Raw genomic sequence first — 22,677 nt, forward strand, 5'->3', positions numbered from 1 at the left:
CCTCCTTCCCATCTCTTTCCCACTCTGCCAGCAGAAGCCCTGGCCAGTGAAACTTTGGGGGAAAACAAGCCCAGGAGTCTGGGTTCCTCATTTGGGCTCAGGAGGGAAGGAGAGATGAGAGCAGCTCATGAAGCAAGAAATGAGTGAGACCGAATTCAAGAAACTGGAAAAAGGGGAAACCAGGGAAAACAGAAGCCTCGCCCACAATCCCCAGAGCTCTGAGACTGGGACAGAGGGCACTGAGTTTCCCACCAAAGAGGTAAAGGAGCTCCAGTCCTCTTTAGTGCAACGCCAAAGGGAAGGTGTCTCCCTAAGGCTGGAGGGCTTGAGGGCTGGCTGCAGTGCATGTAGGGCGCCCCCTGCATAGTCAACGTGGCAGCCTGTTGAGGACGTCCTGGTTGCTACTGGAGGCCTTTATAGCAAAGGTAACACATTTGGAGCAGTGAATGAGGTGAGAAAGAAGGACAGGACATGTTTACTTCTCCCATCCACTCTGCCGTAAAAAAGGAAAAGAGGAGAAAACAGAATCCATACCGGAGTCTTTTTTACCTTTCTCAAGACAACTGGAATGGATTCATTGTCTTCCAGGAAGGAACACTTAGGTGACCCCGGGTCCTGCCTCAGAGCTCAGAAACACACAGTAAGATGCGGCGTGAGCCCATCTTACACCCACAGCTGTCCGCCCGCAGATAATGTGCAGTAGCCCCTTCCTCTGAAGGCAGGCTTTGCCCCCCATCTGCCAGCATCCTGGAGCTTTGGTGCAAACCCCCCAGTTTCAAGAAGGACACCATCAACAGTGTCAGTATCACGAAAGGCATTTCCCAGGCTCTGTTCTGTAGAACACTAACTCTGTGAAAGGCAAAGGTTGTATGAAAAAAGGGCTCTGCGGTGAAATGAGTTTTGACATTGCTAGGATCCTCAGCATTAAGTGCATTTTTACTGCAACCTTGACAATGCTAGTGTGCACGGTGAATTCCTAAAATGGGGAGGAGAGACACATACTCAATGTTTGCCAAGGTCATTTAATTATTGGGTTTACCCTGTGTGTGGGAGGGATACCTACTACTATCTCATGGAACCAGTGAGGTTTACACAGAACACAGGGAAAGAGGCACAGTGACAATACTATTTAATATCATTGCTAAGTATGTCACATGCATTATCTGCCTTAATCTTCCCCCAAAGCCTTTGAGATGGGTTCTATCATCACCCTCACTTGACACAGGAGGACACAGGCTCAGAAAGTATCCATCAGTCAAATTCACGCTGGCAGGATTAGAACACAGGTTGCTACGACTCTATCCTTTTAACCTCGCTAGTTGACTGATGCCGGCAATCACTGTCACGATGGGAATGGGTAAGGAGTCGGATGAGGAGGGAGCAGGGGGCAGTGGGCTTGCAGAGCAGGAGCTGAGTGCTAGTGTGTGGCGTTACATTACTGACAGCCGTCACCAGGGCTCAGGGGGGCAAAAGTTGCGAAGCCCACCTTTTTGTTGGTTAAGAGATGCTGGCAGAAATCTTAAGTTCAGAACACTCCTTCCAAAAGTTGGTGGTGAAGAAAGGGAAAGACCAAAGGTGGGCCGCCCCAGGAGGAGGTGGGGATGAGGGAAGCTGTTCTCTGAGGATGGGGGTACCAGGGCGTGTCTAGCAGTGGCAAGGGAGGGGCAACACCTCCCAGCTGGGCACACGTAGGAACCCCTTTTTCCAACAAGCCAGTGACTGCCTGTCTGGGGTCTAGGGCACCTCCAGATTGGGGATGGCGTGAGGGAAAAGGCATTCACGATGTTACTGAGTGGCCTCTGCTCTCTAAATGAGAATAAAGTCTTTGTCTGCTGTTGGCCTCCTTTCATCCCATCAGCTAAAAACATCCTTCCAAACATAGCCGTTGGTAAATCCTTAGAGCCAACATGAAGGAAGCAAATGTGAAATCCCGGTGGAGGGAGTGCAGCTGCCAAGGCAGCGTTTCTGAACCTGGAAGTGTCTGCCCCAGCGATGGAGCCTTTATAGGGTGAGGTGCTAATCCGTAAAACCCCAACTCCCGTCCAGGGGTGCGGCTCTCAGAGAAGGGCACAGAATGCCCTCCCTTATCCTGCTGCCTCTTTGGCTCAGAGATGTAGAGGCCTGTACATCGTCGAGATTCTAAGCCATGGCTGTTTGGTTTCCCCTTGAAAGGCCACAGAGATCTGCAGGCTCCAAATCCTTAGCACCAGCTTGGCTGTCAAGCGCGGGCCTGAGCGGAGTGTGGTTGGAGCCCCGTGTGGCCATCGAGATAAGGCTGTGCTGGCACCTCGGCAAGGCCTGTGCAAAGCACCTGGGCCACCTGGCGTCTGGATGACATCCAGGGAACTGATGGATGCGCCCTCCCAGTCTGGTGACTGGCATCCCTGGCGGCCAGACGGGAGGAAGGCTTTGGTAGGCAGGGTCTTCGGGTCCTGAGTTGTCCAAAGCTCTGGCTCTAAAAATCTATCCCTGCCGTGGGTGCAACTCACCCATTTGGCTGTTCTGAAGGCAGCAGTTCCGCGGCGACTCCTCGCCTCCTGCCTTCCATGCCACCCCACACAGCTCTCCGTCCGCTGCCCATATCCATGAACTTGGACGCCTGGCCTGTGCTAACTTTCCCCACCTCTCCCCAGCCTGCATGTCCGCGGAGATGCTTCCTCTTAGCGCTGCCGTGATGAGTGCCCCCGAGAACGGGCCCTCTGGCTCCACCCACAGCACTTTTCTTGCCCTGCCTCCCCCTCCATGAGCCCGTTCTTGTGGCTGAGACCTGGGATCACTGCTCAGAGGAAGGTCTGTATTACTACCTTGGCCCAAAATATCGCATATATAGTTTCTAACCGAACAGCCATGGGGGATTGCCATCCTGTTCTGCACAGCACGTATGAGGAAACTGAAGACCTAAGTGACTAAATAGCTTGCCCGAGATCACACAGCAAGTGGGTGGGAAAGCACAGCCATACGTCCACAGGGCAAGTATGTGTGTGTTTGTGTGTGTGTGCGTGTGTGTGCGCACACGTATGTGATTGCCCAGAGATTCAGAACAGCTTCCACTCAAATCAACCCAAATCTGGAATTACAGACTTCTTGTAATCTTCGTATTTTTTCTCTTAGGAACATTAGACACAGTCGAATTTAAGTTAAACTTAAGGACAAAACTTTAGAACAAATGCTTAAAGCAGGTCCAGCTCCTAAGGCTCAGCCCTGTGATGTTTCCTCACCACTTCTACGTTGTTCTTTTCAGCACGCGTTCTCAGCTTAGTCACCAACTGCCTTCAGTGCATTCACTCAGCACACCGCACGGGCGAACGGGACCACCAGACGCCTGCTCCCAGGGCCCGACCTGGGCCAGGCCCTCGGCGCGGCATGTCCATGTCCTTTGCTCCCCATTTTACAGAAGAGGAAACAGAGGCATGGAGACGACCTGACCCAGGTCACACAGCTAGGAAGTGGCAGCCAGATGGGAACCCATAGTGTCTGGCTCCAGAGCCCAAGTTCATCCTGTGTCTTCTACTGCATCCCTAACCTTCCGAATTTATTCGAAATCCTGTTATCTTTCTGCTTTTGCCAGAAAACATCTTCCTTTGCCTCTTTCTTGGACCCGAAAAATAATCCCATGTCTCTCAGCAACTACTCCAGCTGCAACCCTCTATCCCCCTGCTGGGGGAACCGGCCCTGGTTCCTAGCCAACATTCGCACGTGAGCCCAGCGGGCAGGGCCCCGGGTCTTGGGTCTCCCTCGTGGCGCTGGCCCCTCAGAGCCCTATGTGTTTGGTGTTATGTCCCCAACCTGATGGAGGAGGGAGCTGAGGTTGAGAGAGGATAAGCAACTTGCCCGAGGTCCACAGCCCATGACCTGTGGACCAGGCCCTTCTAGACTGTGCCCCCAAACCCATGCTCTCTTCTTTATACTCGGGGGTTTTAAGTCAGAGCATTGGAAATACAGAAACAGCAGGCATTCCTTTGTAAGAGCACACTGGAGAGAACTGCAAGTGGCTTCACCCGCCTGACACTGACAGGCCTCCTCCTCTTCCTATCCCCGCATGCGTGGTGGGAGGCTCCTTATGTGTGGATTAAAGCAGGGGTCACAGACTCAAATGCCCACGGAGGCCAACAGGCAACGAGGTGAGTGGCCCTGCCCGGGGCATTTGCTGTAGGGTACTAGGAAGTGGTGGGCAGGGCGTAAACCAGAGAGCATAAGCCCAGCTTGGTGGGGTGCTATGACTTTGCCTGAATCCATTGCTGCCAGGCAGGAACGTGGGTCTAGTGTTGCCAATTCCATCTACTTTTCAAGAGAAGCCAAGAATCCAGAGTTTTATGTGAAATCTCTACACGTTTGAATGATGAAAACTAATTCAAATGTTTCTTGAAACACTTAAGCCAAACAAAGCACATCTGGCCACCAGGTTCAGTGTGCTGGGTGCCATTTTGTGACATCCAGTTTAAAAGTTCATAGAGGATATGAGCTTAGTGCATTGAAAGAAAGTTCCATTTTGTGTAAAATTATCAAATGTTTCTCTAAACATGATATAAGCCAAACCAAACACAAGCTGGATTCAGCATGCAGGGTGCCATTTTGTAATGTCCAGCTTGAAAAATTTATGGAGGATATAAGTTGAACTCATTTAAAGAAGGATCAATTTAGTGTAAAAATTATCTGTGCAAATCAAGACAAGCCACACACACACACACACACACACCCCAATTTACTAATGAAGGCATTTCTCCCAGCAGTGCTTGCTCTGATGACACTTGGTTCAACAGAAGAAAAGGGAAAAGGGCCCACTGCTGCCACTACCTCAAGCCTGTCAGGCAGATGCCACAGTACAGAGTCTTGGCGTGACCCCTGCCTTGTCTGCAGTTAACAGATTTGCCATGGCACACAGTCATGGAATGATCCTTGGGGAAACCTAGGTGCAGCAAGAGCTAGACTCCCAGTGACCACTAATTGCTCACCCATCTCTGTAGCTTGGTGCCTTCGGCAAAGATACACCCCTACTTTCTCCTTCTTCTTTGGTCAGTGACCTGTTCTCAATCGATACTGTTCTAAAATCTGAGCTAAGGATGGTTCAACCCCCAATGGCCCTGGACCAAGTGACTAGATCTAAGCATACTGCCATTGCTAACGGTCCCTGGGCCCAGCAGTGAGCAGACTGGCATGCAGGGAAGGGATGAGAGGGTGAAGGGGCTCTGGATCCCTGGCTTCCCCGGGAAGGATGTGCTCACCAACAAGCCATTGGAGCCGTGGACAGTGACGCAGCGAGAGAACGTGTGGTGGATGGAGAGGTCCTTGACATACGTGGGCGGGTCGTAACCTCCCTTCTCATCCACATCGCCCGCCAGGTGGAAGTGAATTGGGTACTGACCCACCAGCTGCTGGCCCATGTTCTTCAGCTCCACGCCCTCCAGGTGTGCGGCCTTGAACCCCAGTGCAAACTGGGAGAGGAGAGCCCAGAGTCAGAAGGAGTCCATGAGATGCTCCCTGATACCCCTCGCTGCTGCCCACACTCCAGAAATGCACACGTGTTGTCTTCAATGTGCTTTGCTGATCCCCACCTCGGGTACTCAGTGAATCAAAGACATTCTCTGCAAATGGGTTAAGATGCCTGACTCTTCCCATCTCAAGGGAGACAGGCTGCTGCTAATAACACAGGAATGTTGCAAGGCAGTGAACTGCTTGGAATCAAGAGGTGCAGTGGGACAGTGCAGCGGCTGGGGCTTGCCTCAACCCTCTTTTCCTGCCTCCTAAGCCACTGAGTGTTATGAGAAAGAGATAACCCTGGGTAATCTGGGGGAGACTGGCAAACAGCATGCCCTAGGACGGTTGGGGAATCCAGGACAGGCTGGACCTTGGGGCAGTAAGAGCCCGTGCTTGGTCCACCATCTGAGGCCCTCTCTTGGCTGTAAGAAGGGGATGCTGAGCTCGGGGTCTTTGTCAGCCTGTGACTCTGGCAGCGTGTGTGTGAGCTGTGGGACGCTCCACATGCTCACATCATAGTACACCCAGAGCCATTCCTACACATTCCAAAGGAACCACCTGATCACACTCAGTGTCTACACTCCAGGAGCTCACCATAAAAGCACAGTTCAGAAATGATTCCTGTCCCAAGCTGAGCTCAGCTAACTTCTACTAGAGAAGGATGCCTTATGGACATGCTAACCATGCCTTCCAAAAACAGGTGTCAGCTGGAATGCCAACTCCAGTAGTGGCTGCCCTGGAGAGCTGTGTTAAGAATGATTCTGAGGCCTAGTTTGGGCAAAGTGGGAAGGAGTGCTCTGATCACTTAGGGATTACTCTCAAAATGGGAAATGGGGTTGCAGCAGCTTGAGTAACATAAACCTGCTATTTTTGCTTTAGTCTCCCTAATGAGTTTCTCAGCTGAAGATTATACCACCACCTCTGTCCCCATCTCATCCCTTGAAACTGACTGGAAATATGGAGAAGTGTTTTTGGAGGTTGCAATGACTGGGAAGCACTGCTAGCATTTAATGAGCAGGGGCCAGGGATGCTAGAAATCTTATACTAGGCCCGTATGACAGAAAAAATGGTCTTACCTATGCCAGTAGGGCCCCCATTATGAACTCTCTAAGTTTCACTCAATTATTCCTTTCAGTTAGATTACCAAAAAGTCTCATTCTTAAAGCATATGAGTTTAACTTCTAAAGAACTGTCTTTACAAAACACCAAGGTAATATTGTTATTCTACCAGCTTTAATCTCAAATCATTGGAAGCAATGGCCTCGTGAAGAACATTGGGGTGTCTTATGATATTTAATATGCCAGATAAAGGCACCTTACAGAGAGATGCAAAAGGAATTCCTCTTTGAGTTGAATGCTAGGAAAACATGAGCTCCAATGAATTGATACCATTTTCCTTCACTGCGCAGTGAGAACTCTGCAGCTCATCATCTCTGTCTTGGTCTTGAGTCTCCACCAGGAAACTCACAGGTAAATGTAATGCTAGAACTTCTAGTTCTTCTCCCCTGCTTATCATCTTCTCTGTTTTTTTGTTTTCTTGTTTTCTTCTTTGGCCGCGCCGTGAAGCATGCGGGATCCTAGTTCCCCAACCAGGGATCAAACCCACGTCCCTTGTTGTGGGAGCACGGAGTCTTAACCACTGGACCGCCAGGGAAGTTCCCATCTTATCTGTATTTTAATGGATCTATTGCAAATGCAAGTTTTTGTGAGTTAAATGCCCGTTCTTTTAGGAAGTGGCCAGGGTTAAACAATGAAGAAAGGGAATGAAAGCTATGATTGAAAGTTGAAAATCATGAAGGCAGGGAGCATGAAGGCAGTGTGACATGTGCCATGTGACTGCAGGGTAAGAGGCGTTCCTCTGTCATCTCTCTTGTTCCCAAGTATTGACAGATGGAATTGCACACAGATGGATAATACATAAGACTCCTCCAATTTCCAGAAAGGTACCCTTCCTTTGGTCCTACCTTTTGCCCCTCCATCCCCTTCCCTACCGAGAATCCCTGCCTATAGGCTGGCATCACTGGAATCCTCCTGGTTGGGTTGATGGCCTCAGCCAGGCAGACTCATACCTTGATGTGGCCCCCAAAGGTGTCGAAGTCAAAGAAGTTGCAGATGTGGTTGCTGTAGGGGTAGCATTCATCCTCCATCTCCCCCATCACCACGATGTTCCGGCTTAGGAGCCCAACCTCGGCCCGCATGTCCACACCATCTACCTCCTCCCCAATGTGCAGGTACATTGGTTTCCCTAGGGCAGAAAGGAGGGAAAGTGTGAAATCAGAGGTCCTGCGTGTGCCCACTGTCTTCCAGGGCCCTGCCAGGTGCTTCCGCTGCTTACATGGTGCATGGTGGTCCCCGTGGCCCCGAGTCCCATTTTATAAAAGCATGAAGCCCAGGGAGGTGAAATTACTTGCCTGAATGAAGAGGCAGGATTCACAGCGTTGCATGCTTATGTCTGAAGCCCATGGCAAAAATGACTATTTGTCCCTCAGTTTCTGTCCCCTCTTCTTGCTTGTCCGTACTAGAATCTTCTATTTTAACTAGACACAAGGCTCCCCGGGACAAGCACATTTCCCAGCCTCCCTGCAGGTCAGTGTGGTCACAGGATAGCAGAAGCAATGTGTGTACCCTTCAGGTGGCTCCTGCTCTCCCATAGGGCTGGGATATGGAAGCTGTGGGTGGGCCAGCCTCGCCCATGCGGGTGTGAACATACCCTGGAGATGGCACAGCAACGTGAGAGAAGAAACGCGGTCTCTGGATGATCCCACAGAGCTCACGCCCTGGACCGCCTACCAGCTGGGAGTCTTACAGACACAAAACCAACCCTCGCTTTAAAGCGGTGCAAATCCATATTCTGCTGAAGTAGGCAAATCTATGTTTTGCTTCCTCAACCTCCTGTAGGGTGTGTGTCTACAACTGAATTTTCTAGAAAGAACTAGATTGGAGCTTCTGTGTCCAGCACTGCCGGGCTCTGGATGCCACTATGGCAGCACATAGAACAATGAAAGAGAGCTTGCACCCCACTCTGTGTTGACCTCACCACCACCTCCCTCCCTCCCGCTGACCTTGGAGGAGAGGAAGCTCTCTCTCCCTCATACCACTGACCTCAGCCCCAGCCCTTCCCATAAGCTCAAGAGCCTTGAATCCAATAGCCCTCCCCTTCTAGTAGCTTCATGTCATCCCTCATTTGGGTTCATGTTCTGTTTTGAGACTCGTCTAGGCCTTCCTGTCTATTTTTTTTCTTGATGTTATAAATTTTTTTGAACTTTTTTTTTAATTGGAGTATAGCTGCTTTACAATTAGGCCTTCCTATCTTTAAAAACTAACAATCAAAAGACCTTCTTCTTCTTCTTCTTCTTTTTTTCTTAATCTTTTGGCTGTGCCACACAGCATGTGGGGATCTTAGTTCCCCGACCAGGGATCGAACCTGTGCCCCCTGCACTGGCAGCTCGGAGTCTTAACCACTGGACCGCCAGGGAAGTCCCCCAAAGACCTTCTTGCCAGACTCTGCTGCCCCTTCTAGTTACTGTCAGTCACCTTCCGGCCATCGCCAGGGTCCCTCGACTTTGGTCTGTACCTGCCCCTCTGTTTTCTCTCTGCTGTCTCTCTCCCACCCACCACTCCACTCAATCTCTTGTCAAATCCACTTTGCTTTTCCCTCCCGTCTCCGCCTCCTCCTCCACCTGCGCAGCAAATGCACCTTAAGAAAGGTGCAGGGTGACAGGAGTTTGGAACTGTGGAACTGTCTTTGATTGTCGCCTCCACAACAATCCCAAATTCTTCTCTGGAATAAAGAGACCTCAGGCTGCCTCTAGATTCAGCTGGTCACTGAGACTGCTGACCTGGCTTGTAGGTGCTTTCTCTTCTTTTTGAGGATGCAACTGTAGAAAGAGCAACGACCTCTCATGACGATTCACAGCCTGAACCACACCACAGACACCACTTGGCTTTCACTTGACTTGAGCAACAGGGCACAGCTCAGCCCCGTGACACCACTGGTGCCCACGTGCAAAGGCTGTGGTTATAAAAGCCCTGAGCAGCACCCACTAATGGTGACCTCACCCTGCTCTCTCATCCCCGGGGAGGGCTGGCTTCCCTGCCCACCCCTTCACCCAGCTTACATCCTGTGTGTGGGTCTGCAGCCTTTCAAAGGATGTTTGTTGTTTTGGAATTCTGCAGACTCAGGGGGACGGTGGTTTCTTTGAAGCATCTCAGTTTAAGATGTGAGACGGGTGCACGGCAAAGCTGAGAAAATATTCCCTTTGGAATCGGTATTCGCCTCCTCTGGCTGCTGTAACAACTTACCACAAACTTAGTGGCTTAAAACAACAGAAATTTCTATTCTGATAATCCTGGGGGTCAGAAGTCCAAAATCCGTTTCACCGGGTCAGCAGTCAGGAAGTTGCCAGGGCTGGTTCCATCAGGGGCTCCAGGGGAGAACCCGTTCCTGGCCTTTTGCAGACCCTCGCAGCTGCCAGCACTCCTCGGCTGGTGGCCCCTGCCTCCAATACGCTATGTCATCACATCTGGCTCTGACCCTCCTGTATCCCTCCTTTTAAGGACCCTTTTGATTCCACTGAACCCACCCAGATAATCCGGGTTCACCTCCCATCTCGTGAGCCTTAATCACATCTGCAAAGTCCCTTTTGCCACATAAGGTAACACATTCCCAGTTGCCAAGGATTAGCACATGGACACCTTTGAGGGCTGTTAGTCAGTCTATAACAGAGTCCTTCTTTTAAAAAGTCTCAGGTAATAAAAAAAAATTAACTTTTCAAAGAGTCTATTTACTGGAATTTACTGTTATCCCCTGAGCCGAAGGTCTGTGTCCCCTGTCAAAGGGGTGCCACGGATAGGGGCTGTCAGGCCTTCAGTCTCATCCAGGGTCCTGACATCAACCAGTGGAAAGAGTTTAAACAAGTTAGTGCTGCAGAATACTGGTGCCTCATCCACCAGCACATCCCACTGTGGCTTCTGGTTTGGGTCACAGGGCCACGAGTCTGTCCAGTTTTAAGGTCCAGAAGCAGAGTCCCCTGTAGCACCCACGCAGGAACCTCTCTCCCATCCCTGGCTCGTCCTCTGCCCATTGGCTCTGGGGACTTTACAAGCAGCCAGTTACGAGGCCCTCAGGTCGGTGGGAGGTTAGGGTCTTCTGCAAAAAGAGCTTTGCCCTGGGTTCTGAGTGACCCCAGCTGGACAGAAAGCTGCACCCAAAGCAGCGTCTGAGGCTGATAAGGAAAGAGACTCCCATGCATGCCAGCTTTGAACACCCGAAGTCCAGTGACTGATATACTGAGCATTGATCATAATTGTATCTAAGGATAGACAGTCAGACCCGGAAGGATACAGAATGGCTTTCTGCCGTCACTTAAGCCAGCTCCCTAACTTCACATTTGAGGAAATGGAAGGCAGACGGTGCTCAGGGCCGGCCTGGTGGAGACAGGGCAAGAATGGGGGGACACGGCCCCCAGGAAAGGATGCCCTTTCAAGCCCTTATGACTGGTGCTGGGGGCACTTTCTCTTCACCACCAGGCTCTGGCTCTGGGACCCAGTGAGCGCCATGAACCTGGACCTTCGCCATAAGCACATGAAACGTGACACCTGTCTTTCCAGCACCTCTTTACTCTCCGTGGACCCTTGACTCTGACTTCGAGGGCTGAGCATGTCACCTACGTCCAGGCAGCAGTGATCTCTCATGATAGCCACTGGGGGTGCACTGCCTCCCCTCTCTCTCGGGGAGAACCTGCTGCAAGGGGGTAGTCAACAGACGGCCTCCAGCTCAGGAGCCACCTGTGTTTGCTCCAAGGTCATGCTCTCCTTGGGGTCCCAGTGACTAAAGCACAGCCGAGGTCCTGGAGCCTGCCCACTGCTTCCCCACGCAGGATCCCCTGATAGGCAGGCTGTGCTCGGAGGCCCCCCCTCTCCCTAGTCTCCCGAACCACCCATCTCAGAACACTCCCTGCAGGTAAGTGGGTCAGGAGAAACGGACCCTTCTTTTTTCCCAGAGCTGGGCATCTCTCCCTAAGTACTTGCAGGCTCCTGGTCTTCCGGGCCTCATGCCTCTGGGCACGGTGGACCCAGACCTCTTCTTCACTAGTGGACACCCCAATGAACAGCTCTCCTGGCAATGCCCAGAAAAACTTCCAAAGGCTTCCTCAACCAAGCAAAGCCACCTGGGACTGTTCTTGGGGTGCAGAAGGAAGCGCTGCCTGCCAGTGCCCTAGAGGCAGTTCAGAGGTGAACTTGCCAAAGCAAGTGATGGGGGCCTGAGGGTCTGGTCCCGAGAGGCACAGCATAGAGCATGCTTCCCAAAGGGATGTTCCCCCGAGCCCCGCCACTCAGGGCTGAGCACGTTACAGAAGAGGTTGCAGGGAGCAGCAAGCTCCGTCCTAGCAGCCAGAGGCGCGGGACAGGAGCTTCCCATGCAGCGCCGGGGAGCACAGCGGCTGCCTAGCCGCCCGCAGGATGGAGAGAGTAAAACCCAAACTCTTGTGGGCTTACCCGCCATCACTCCCACACGTCCCCTTCTGCTCCAGCCAGACCCGACCACCCATCATTCCCCGAGCAAGCTTCTGCTCATTTACATCTCAGAGCTTTTATCAAAGCTGCTGTCTCTAGTTGGGAGAGCCTCCTCCATTTGTCCATGGAGCGAATCACTTTGTCCCTCAAGATCCAGCTCTGATGGCTCCTTCTCAGTGAAGTCTTCTCCGACTACCCTCAGCATTAGCCTTTGCATCTTGGGGTCTCCACAGTGCTTGGGAGAGCCAGGAAACCAGGCCAAGCCTCCCCATCTCTAGGCTATGCATCTCCAGATTCCCAACCATCCCGCAAAGTGTATGCATTTCAGAGTCCAGGAGGCTCCTCTCAATTTGTCAGCACCCGCCCCCCCCACCCCCCGCCCGTAAAATATGGTGTCCAGGGACTTCCCTGGAGGTTCCAGTGTTTAAGACACTGAGCTTCCAATGCAGGGCGCGCGGGTTCAATCCCTGGTCGGGGGCTAAGGACCCACATGCAGTGCAACGCGTGAGGAAAAAAAAAAAAAAAATGGTGTCCAGGCAGGGTGCTGACCAGAGGCTTCTGTTCCTGTGGGTGGCCAGAGGGCCTTCCTCGGGGATCCAGTGTCAGCACAACTGGAGGGGTGGCACAGTGGATGCGGAGGACCGTGGCTCTGCAGCCAGGCTGTCCGGGTGCGATTCTGACTCAGATCATAGCCGTGAGTCCCTGAACACATTATTTAAGCTCCAGAACCTCAGACCCTTTATCTATAAAATGGAGACAACAATAGCACATATCTCGAAAGGTAGCTATGGTTGTGAAATGAGTTAATCCATGGAATGTGCCTGGAACAGCCCCGAGGGCAAGGTAGGGGGCTACTGTGACAGAAGTGACACATGCAGCTGTCCCCAAGTGAAGGCTGGAACCCAGGGCTCCCACCACTAGCTTCACGCCTATAATGATGGGGAGTTGGAAGGTAACAGGTTTGACAGCTTTCTTTGTGCCACGGGGGAAAGCAGCCAGGGGATAGGGGTGACTTCCAGGTAGATGGACGAACTGTGCTGATTAGACTCCTGGGAGCAGACTCAGTAAGACAGATTGAGAGCTGAAAGAATATTCCAGTCCCACCGCCTCCTTCCCCTGTGTGGAGCTCCCTATCAGGATTTTACACATCTTACAGCCAGTTTATCTGTCCCGCTGCTGCATTTACAGCCCACTCCCAGGCCACTATCCCAGGGAAGCTGTGCACCCCGCTTTCCCAGCATCCCATCCTGTCTGTGGAACTCTCCCACGCGGCCTTCACCCCTCCCTTCTGTCTCCAGGCTCTGATACCGGAAGGCCAACCAGGGGAAAGCAGACGTGGCCAAGCCAGATTTGTCCCGGATAATCCACAAGGCCCATGAGCACGGATGAGGGGTGGGGAAGGCGTGGGATGCAGAGGGACTCTGCACAGTTGCCCCGCACAGGAATAAAACATTGACCTTTCCAAGTGCTCACCCTACGGCTGGCCCGGTTCCACAATCCGCCCTCTTCCAAGCCCTCTCCACAGGGCAAGCATGGCACTAAACACTCTGGGGTCGAGAAGAGTAAAACATCAAGGATCTTCCAGTGGGAGAAACAGACCCCTGTACGTGTGGCTCAGACACAGCAGGGCCCAGGGATTCTGCGGGAGGGGGCAGTGGGGCCTGCCCTTCTCAGACCACGAGGACAAGCCCAGAGGGACTTAGGCTGGAGGGTCCCAGAAAGGCAAATTTAAACTACAGAGCTCCCAGATTCCTCCTCCAGTCCAGTCATCTTTGAGAGAAGATGTTGGGAACAGGGTCCCTCCTGGAGGAAGGACGAAGCGGAACATATCACCTTAGAGCCAGAGAGCTCTGAGTTTGAATCCTGGCTCAGATCGACCAAGTAGACTTGCTTGGTCTATACCAGCAGCCCTCACTAGAAAGTTCTGAGATGATGGAAATGCTCTATTCCGTGTTGTCCGATATGGTAGCCACTAGCCACATGTGGCCAGTGAACTCTTGAAATCTGGCCTGCAGGGCTGAGGAACGGAATTTTTAATTTTATTAGTTTTAATTAGATTTATACAGCCACATGTAGCTGCTGCCTACCATATTGGAAAGCATGAGTCTAGACGTTTAATTCCCATGGACTTCAGTTTCCCCATCTGTGTCATGGAGAAAACAGTAGCACCCACCTTGTTAGGTTGTCATGAAGAGTGAGCAAGATGGTTTACGTAAAGTGCTTTAGCATATCACAGGAAACTCAAACAATGTTAATACTAATTAGTAGTAGTACTTAAAAGTGTGTGATGCGGAGCTTACAAACAAAGTGGGAAGTTGAGAATGAAAATAGGGTAGAAAATTGAGGGGATTTCTTTTTTTTTTCTTTTCTTTTTTTTTTACTGACAAAGGATGTATTTATTTTAAACCATTACATAAGATTCAGCTTAAGAATCATAAAGAGGAGATTTCTAATTGCCATGTCGGGAGGTGTTGAAAATCACACTGTGGTTGGCAAAACTTTGAAATATTGTTTTAGATGATTCACACATTTTCATGACTTTGTTACCCCCATCTGTTTCTCGTCAGAAAATCCTTAACATGCAAAAAGACCTGTTTACTGGAATTTGTGGGCAGTGAGGAAGGAGGATCCAGGAAGGCTGTGTCCCTCTCTGCAGCCAGCCTGGGGAGGAGAACACTAATTGGTAATTGGATGGGGGCACAGTTTTGGAAAAGAACAAAGCCGGTGGAGTCCTTGCTCCATGTCAATGGGGGATGGAGGGCCAGAGAATGGGCTTGGAGCTGAAGAGGAGAAATGTGAGCCTCCCAGGACAGACAGACAAACAGAAAGACACACACACACACACACACACACACACACACACACACCCCTCCCAGATACCCCTCCCTGGGGCTTTTCCAATGCTGTCCACCAGGAGGCACTGTTTTCACGTAAGCCCTAAAGCTTCTGAGCAAGATGGTCCACTCTGAGCCTAGTAACTTTCAGGAGGGAGGGGCTCGGCAGGGTTGCGGGGCTGGTGGAGATACAGACACAGGCAGTCCTAAACCAAGGGCGTTTGGAGGGTCCTGAGGGGGATGCATCATCTTCTCCACTTACCCTTTCCTCCCTTGGTAGTCAGGGCCCAGAGCAGCCCCATCTCACACTCTGTCCAGCCTGCACAGCCCTCAGGAAGCCCCTGGAACTGTTGGCCAAACATTGCCACCTGCAGCAACGCGCCATCATTCACAACCAAACCACGCCGTTGGGTGGAGGCGGGCGTGCCCCAGTATCGCATGGGTTCCTCATTCTCAGGGTCACTCTTGACACACACCGCTGCCCTATTAGGACCTGCTCAAGATGAAATTTCCCCTCCAGGCCTAGGGTGCTCAACACTGAGGTGCAGATGAGGGCTGGTGTGAACAAAGTGCCTCTCCCAGGGGTGCGCCTCCTTCTACCTCCCTGCAGACAAGGCCTTAAAGGCAAGCTTTCACCCGCCCAGAAGCCACAAGGGCAGCCCCAGCTCCATGGGTCACTTAACAGTGAGCAGTGACATCACCTCAAATGGCCTGAATGCCACTCCTGACAAGAGTCCCAGAGGACACCTGGCATCCCGGAAGGCCTGTCCACAGGTATTGTCCTCAGGAGACACAGAAGTCACCCAGTGAAGACCCAAGGGTCCAACACTCACTAGGAATTGCTTCTCTTGGTGCTGTCCTGTAAGTGGGGATCTAGGAAGTCTGATAAGCCATTGTACCCAGAAGAAAGCCCCAAGGTGCCATTTGGGGTCTCCTCTTCCTCCAGCCCCACGCAGCTCCCCCGTTTCCCTCTCAAGCTACCTGGGTCTTCTTCTGGAGCTGGAACGCTGCCTGCTCTTCCCGGCACAGGGTCTTTGCTGCCCCTCCCCTCTTTCCTGGTTACCTCTCTGCCCAATCATTAATTCCTGTGGGGAGTCTTCCGCGCCTTTGCCAAACCCCCCTCTCCGACGCTCCCGTCAATCCCCCATCTTCCTCTTCCACAGCCTTTCTCACGTTTGGGATTTCGTTTTTATTGGGATGATTCTTTGCTGGATATCCATTTTCACTGCTGCCTAAGGGCAGAGAACTTGTCTACGTGGTTCACCATGGCTTCCCAAAGCCTGGAGCATTGCCTGGCATAGAATATGCGCTCTTTGTTTGTTGAATCCATGATGGCCTGCTCCTTGCCACCTCCCTGCGGGCATCCCTGTGATGCAGGAGTGAGGATACCTGTCTAGTCTGAGGGTGGGGGAAGGGCGGGGCATGCACATTCACAGGAACGGCCACCATACCCAGAAGCATCGGGACACGTCGACAGCTGCAGGCCTGGCAGACCTCGTGTGTCTGTTACTAATAATGACAGAAATGGCTTGCTTCTCTCCCTCTACAACTGCCTTTAAACTGGATGTCCCCAAAGAGCAGAATCGATAAGCTATAAAATATACAGGTTTCAACCACTGGCCTGTGGCTCATGCCCCTTCCTTCCTTTCCATCCTTAAGTTCAGTTGCTAAACTATTGCACCTAATTCTACTACTAGTAACAGCTAACACTGATGGAGCACTTACCACGTGCTAGGCACTATTTTATGTAACTCTTTAAGTATCTCTTTAACTCCTTTAATCTTCACAACAGCCCTTTGAAGTAGTTGTGATCATTATCTCCATTTTATACACGAGAAAACAGAGGCAAAGGGAAGTTACATAATTGTCTAACGTTCTTTGGCTAATAACTGCCATTCCTAGAATGTGAATCCTCTTTAAACTATTTTGCCTCTACAAAAAAAAAAAAAAAAAAAAGTCTTCCTCAAAATGTCTTCAGAAAATGTGACAACCAGCATGACCCTCCGTCTAACATGATAAATCAGACCGTAAATAGCCACACACAGAGAGCACCTTTGCATCAAACAGTTTCCAGGGTGACGGTTCACGTTGTTGTGCAGTATCCATCACGTGAAAGCCCCTATGACAGATTCCCCAGTAGCCCAGAGCTAAGGGAAAGTTGCCTCTCTTGGCTTCCGGTCACCTTCCTTTTATTAGACAATATTAGTTAAGTAATTTGTGAAGTTCCTTTCTCTGCTCTGGCTGACGGGAAGCTCAGAGATACATTTTATGGTCTATTTCAGTAGCTTCTGCTAACTTCATTTCCCACCCCCCTTTCTGCTGACTTTATTCTCCATGCATCAGTCTTTCATTACTTAGACATGTATCTTTCACTCTGTTCTTTTTTTTTTTTTTCCCCTGGATGAAGATCTACCTGGACTTGTGTTCATCCTAAGAGACCCCGAAAACTTTTTTGAAGAAGGTAGGGGTTTCAAACAAATTATCATTTAAGGTATCATTCTGTTACCTTGTCAAGGAACAAATGTTTGGTCATCTCAGCCTCTGCCCACAAACTGCTGCCTCCTTCCCTCTCTCTCGCCACACCCACCGCATCACCATCTCTGGAAACATTTACAGCCTTCCTTTTGCAGTTCTGAGTCTAGAGTTGGTGCCTCAGGATCACAGCTGCAGCATTTGTGGACCGCCTCAGCTACATGCCCTCCAGGGTCCCCATCCCCATGAATAAAATAATGGCATTGGACTCCATCACAGGTTCTCACTTTTTTAAACCTTTGTGCCCCCAAATTCTTTCTCAAGCACACTTCCACTAGCCAAAAAGATTCTGTTGAATTTTACCTTTTGTAGTTTTATTTTCAAAATAATAGATATTCTGAATATATTGGTAACGCTTTCCCAATTCATAGTCTTCCTTCTACCCCCAAATTCTAATACTTCTCCAGGTGCAATGGTTCTGTGGCAGCCAATATATATATTTTTAAAATTTTTATTGGGGTATAGTTGATTTACAGTGTTGTGTTAGTTTCAGGTGTACAGCAAAGTGATTCAGTTATGTATATACATATATCTACTCTTTTTTAGATTCTTTTCCCATATAGGCCATTACAGAGTATTAATAGAGTTCCCTGTGCTATACAGTAGATCTTTATTAGTTATCCATTTTATATATAGTAGTGTGTATATGTTAATTCCAATCTTCCAATTTATCCCTACCCCCCTTTACCCCCTGGTAACCATAAGTTTGTTTTCTATATCTGTAACTCTCTTTGTTTTGTAGATAAGTTCATTTGTACCCTTTTTTTTAGATTCCACATACAGCAGCTGATATTTTTAATGCCCAGTATTGCTAGCCAGAGGGTGAGCACATGAGACACCAGCCCAATCAGTGCCATCTCCCTGGAAGGTAACTTTTGAGCACCATGTCCCAGGATGTGCAAACAGTGATGCCTTAAGGATGCTGCCCATTCGTTCCTGCTACCCAGACCCCTGAAGCTGCCCTGTTCCTGGTCCTTTATTGCAGCTTGGCCACGCAGCTTTTACTTAGTTCTCTAAATTGAATAGCCTCAATGAATTCGTTTTTTTGTTTAAGATAGTCAAGTTGGATTCTGTTGCTTACAACAAAGAACTCTAACTGATACAAAACTCTCCCAACTAAGAATAACTGACCTGGACTATACTTGAGGTCTCTTTTACCTCTAACGATCTGTAATTCCAGTAACCTCACACAACATAAATGACAGGGCATCGAAGTCAAGATTTAGGAGAAGAAAAAGGAAAATGTGAAAGCTACAGAAAGAAGAGATTTAAAATTTTGTGGTAGGTTAATTATTGCCTAGCAAATGTTCATTCCCTCCCTTCTATCTTAATGGGAAAAATAGAGTTCCCCATTCATGTTGAGTTGGACCATGTGATCTGTTTTGGTCCATGGAAAGTGGGTGTGAAAGGGTGCTAGTTCTGAGTGCAAGGCCTTAAGAGTCCTCCCATGTTTCAGTTCACTTCTCCCCCGTGAGAAGAGTATGTCCTGGGAAGAATGAGACTCACATGGAGCTGACCTGAACCCAACTCTCAGCCTGGAGCCAAGTTTAGTGTAGAGAAGCTGAACCCTAGACAGCCTGTAGATGCATGAGTAAGAAATAAATGCTTGCCATGGAACTTTAAGGATTTTTTTTGTCATGCAGCATTATTATGGCAATAGCTGACTGACACAAATTTGTTTTGATTTCAGTCAACTTTAAGCCTAACAATTTTCAGTTTCATCAGGCCTAGGGAGGGGTGAAGGAATGTCCTACCTGCTACTTTGACCTGCTTGGAGGCACAGGCTTTGCAGGGGAGCACCTGGAACTCTTCTGCCTGGTACATGGAGTAATCGGTACTGGCAACGACCAGGATATCTCCGGGCTTCCATGATTGTACATTGTCTTCCAGATTGAGGATGGTGCTGTTCACGTTGGTGTCGATGGTGACGGTGAGTTTCGGCCTCACTGTAACCCAAAACAGGAGAGACTGAGAGATAAAGCTTTGCTCCTGGCAAACTTCTGACTCCCCACCTCTTCCCTTCCCCTCCCTAAATCAGTAAATGCCAGGTTTGCCTATCCAAAACCCAAATCACCAGGCTCACCCCATTCCAGTCTTGGTACAGGTTTTTTGAAGTCAACAAAAACCCTACCAGAAAAGAGCCATTCATTAGCTCTGGGCAGGGGAATTTTCCACTAACTCCTTAGCTGGAGTTAAATGTGCCTGCCTCACCACACCCGCTTTGCAAAAGATGTGAAACAAATATAGTCCCTCTCAACTATTATTTTCAGTAGCTGTAAGCCGCCCCTCCAAAGAACTTCCATCCCTAATGACTGCCTTCTGGAGATGGCCAAGTGCCCCCGAGAACAAACCAACCATTTTCAATCCCTTCTAACGAGCACCTCGAGGAGTGGGTTTAAAATAATAGCACCCAAAGAGGCCACTAGCTGCGTGTCTATGCAGGGGAGGGCTGCAGGAAGGTCAGCTCTGTCCACTGCACCCTGGTTTTCTCGGACCAGGCCCTTCCCCTTCCTGAAAGGCATCTGGGCAGGGTGGAGCTCTGCTGGCTCCTGCCAACTCCAAGGACCCTCCCACGGCTCCTGTGTCACAGAAGTGCTCTCTATCGCGAGCTCGACAGGAGCACGGGGTCACTGAGATGCCCAGAGGCAGCTGACGCAGCCATCAAAACTCCCAATGCATAGCTGCCAGCACAAGGAACCGAGCCACGGTTGCATTTCTGTCCCCAGCAAGGAGCTGCTTACCAGGCTTCCCACAGAGGAACCGCACACGGTAGCTCTGGCAGTCTTGGCCCTGGTCATAGCACACAAACCTATAATCCTGGCCTCTTTTGTAGACCACCTCGGTGGTGAGGTTAACTCCATCCACTGTAGTGGCCTGGGAACAGCATGGAAATTACAGAGCAAAGTCATTTCTTTTTGTAAAGAAGGAAGGTGATGATTAATGTTATAAACATATACGCACGAGTCTAAAACTGTTTCTGCTGCAAAACTTATTTACAATGGCCTTACATTATTATTCTAACGTTTCCCCTTCTCGATTTTGTATAAGAAAGACAGCATGAAGTCACAGGATGGATAAACATCTTGCCCAGGGTCCTACCGTATTTGGTACCCAAACCAGTGATTGACTGCCCTGGTGAACATTTTCTGGAGCATTTACAGCAAGCACACACTCTTTTAGGAGCTGGGCTGGCTGTTTTCTTACAACTTGTACCACTCACCACCACCAGCACCATCAAGAGTGGCCAACATTTATTGAGGACTCACTATGATCAATCCACTGGTGCCCAAATGTGGCTCCACATCCTGTGGGGAGTCCTTAAAAATACTCATGCCCAGGCCCCATCCTTGGAGTCTCAGATTTGATTGTGTCCAGGGGGCAGCCTGGGCATCAGAACTTTTAACGGCTGCCCAGGTGATTCCAATGGGAAGTCATGTTTGAGAACCCCTCTTGTAGTTATGGAGCTACATACATTATTTCATTCCCTCTTCTTGGCTATGAGGTCTATGAGATTGTTGCTGGTTTTACAGATTTGGAAACTGACGCTCAGAGAGGTTGGGTAACTTGCCCGTTTGAATCTGGATGCATCCAACTATACGGCTGGTGCTTCGCAGCCCTTCCCACTGCTGCCCTCAGGCACTACTGCCTACTGCCCTTGGTTCAGTGTCTGTCTCCTTCCAGTGGCTGGTGGGTTCTGGAAAGGCCAGGTTTTGCCTCCCTCCCTGATCCCAGCATCCAGCCCAGGGCCTGGCACAGAGCACAGTCTCAGCTGATGAGAGCTGATGGGCGAGAAGCTTCAAGGCCAGGTAGAGAATTTAGGGAGTGGGTTCAGAGAAGGGCATGATCCCTGCCAGCTGGGGCTCATCCCAGGGCCAGGGTATGTCTGCATCATGACTGTGGCTGTCATCAGAGACTTGCAATTTAGAACAAGGGCTGCAGCTGTTGTCCTCTTTGGCACAGAAACCAAAGGGACCAGGGCTGGGCAAATAGGAAGGTAAAATATAGTCAATCTAAAAAAGTGGGGTGGGGGACACTTTTAGGAAACCCTGTTTGGAACCCAGCAGATAGCCGCTGCCTTTGGCTTGGAAGGAGAGCTATGGAGACGTGAGTCCAGCCAGAATGAAAATTCAGCCCTTTCATGCAAGCAACACACTCACAGCCATTATCTGGGGTGGTCTCCGCAGCAGAGAGGCAGGCATTGCAGACTTGCTCTTAGAGGAAAACACTAAGCCTCAGAGGGCTTTAGAAGCAAGCTCAAGGTCACCTGACTGTCAAGCCCATGCCTCTGACCCCTGGATCTTTTCCCCTGAGGCCAGCATATTTTTCAGTAAGACACCCCTTAATATTGAGAACTGAGCCTGAAAATATCATCCAATGGAGCTGGACATTTTTTAAGGTGCAACATCCAATAAAAATTTCAGGAAAACATCTACTCAACTTTGCTGCTTTTCTTTTTTTCCTTTTTCTAACCGTTAAGAACAACCTTAGCTTTGGATAAGAAGAGTAAAAAGGGCTTTACCACTGTCCAGTGAACCTGATCTTCACTTTAAGAAGACACAATGTGATTGTTATTCATGATAATAATTATAAAATAACTAGCAATATCATAATAAACAATAACATAGGAAAATAATTTTTAAATTATTTTAAAAATTTATATTTAAAAAAAATATTTAGGGCTTCCCTGGTGGCGCAGTGGTTGAGAATCCGCCTGCCAATGCAGGGGACACGGGACACGGGTTCGAGCCCGGGTCTGGGAAGATCCCACATGCCGCGGAGCAACTAGGCCCGTGAGCCACAATTACTGAGCCTGTGCGTCTGGAGCCTGTGCTCCGCAACAAGAGAGGCCGCGATAGTGAGAGGCCCGCGCACCGCGATGAAGAGTGGCCCCCGCTTGTCGCAACTAGAGAAAGCCCTCGCACAGAAACGAAGACCCAACACACCCATAAATAAATAAATAAATAAACCTAAAGTTAAAAAAAAAAAATTAAAAAAAAATTATGGGCACTCACGATAGGTCAGACACTTCATGTACTGTTGCATTAAATCCACAAAATAATCCCATGAGGGAACAATTATTACCTCCATCTTTGCTTATGAGGAAATGGAGACACTAAATTAAATAACTTGACTGATATCTATGGCCAGGATTGCTAGTGAGGATGACCCAGGGTGCAAGATTTAAGGCAGCACTCACTCTCAGGGCCATGCCGAGTGCACAGTCGGCACCTGGGAGCGAGTGCCACCTTAAATTTTGTGCCTTGGGCACCTCACACGTCTAACCCTAACCGTAGTCCTGTCACTGCTGATAGGCCATAGC

General features: G+C 49.9%; 1 protein-coding gene across 2 annotated transcripts in view; it reads right to left on the minus strand.

Annotated features, from left to right (window-relative positions):
* The window catches only part of CEMIP (cell migration inducing hyaluronidase 1), a 160,858-nt gene that overhangs the window by 34,280 nt on the left and 103,901 nt on the right, over nt 1-22,677 (minus strand). For both annotated transcript variants that reach the window (XM_068558975.1, XM_068558966.1), the window contains exons 10-13: nt 20,099-20,231; nt 19,112-19,303; nt 7,545-7,720; nt 5,223-5,432 (exon numbers count right to left, since the gene is read on the minus strand). In XM_068558975.1, coding sequence (XP_068415076.1) covers nt 5,223-5,432; nt 7,545-7,720; nt 19,112-19,303; nt 20,099-20,231 — 711 coding nt within the window. The remainder of the gene's footprint in view (nt 1-5,222; nt 5,433-7,544; nt 7,721-19,111; nt 19,304-20,098; nt 20,232-22,677) is intronic.

The sequence above is a fragment of the Eschrichtius robustus genome, chromosome 1, assembly GCF_028021215.1.
Source record: "Eschrichtius robustus isolate mEscRob2 chromosome 1, mEscRob2.pri, whole genome shotgun sequence".
Classification (NCBI taxonomy): Eukaryota; Metazoa; Chordata; class Mammalia; order Artiodactyla; family Eschrichtiidae; genus Eschrichtius; species Eschrichtius robustus.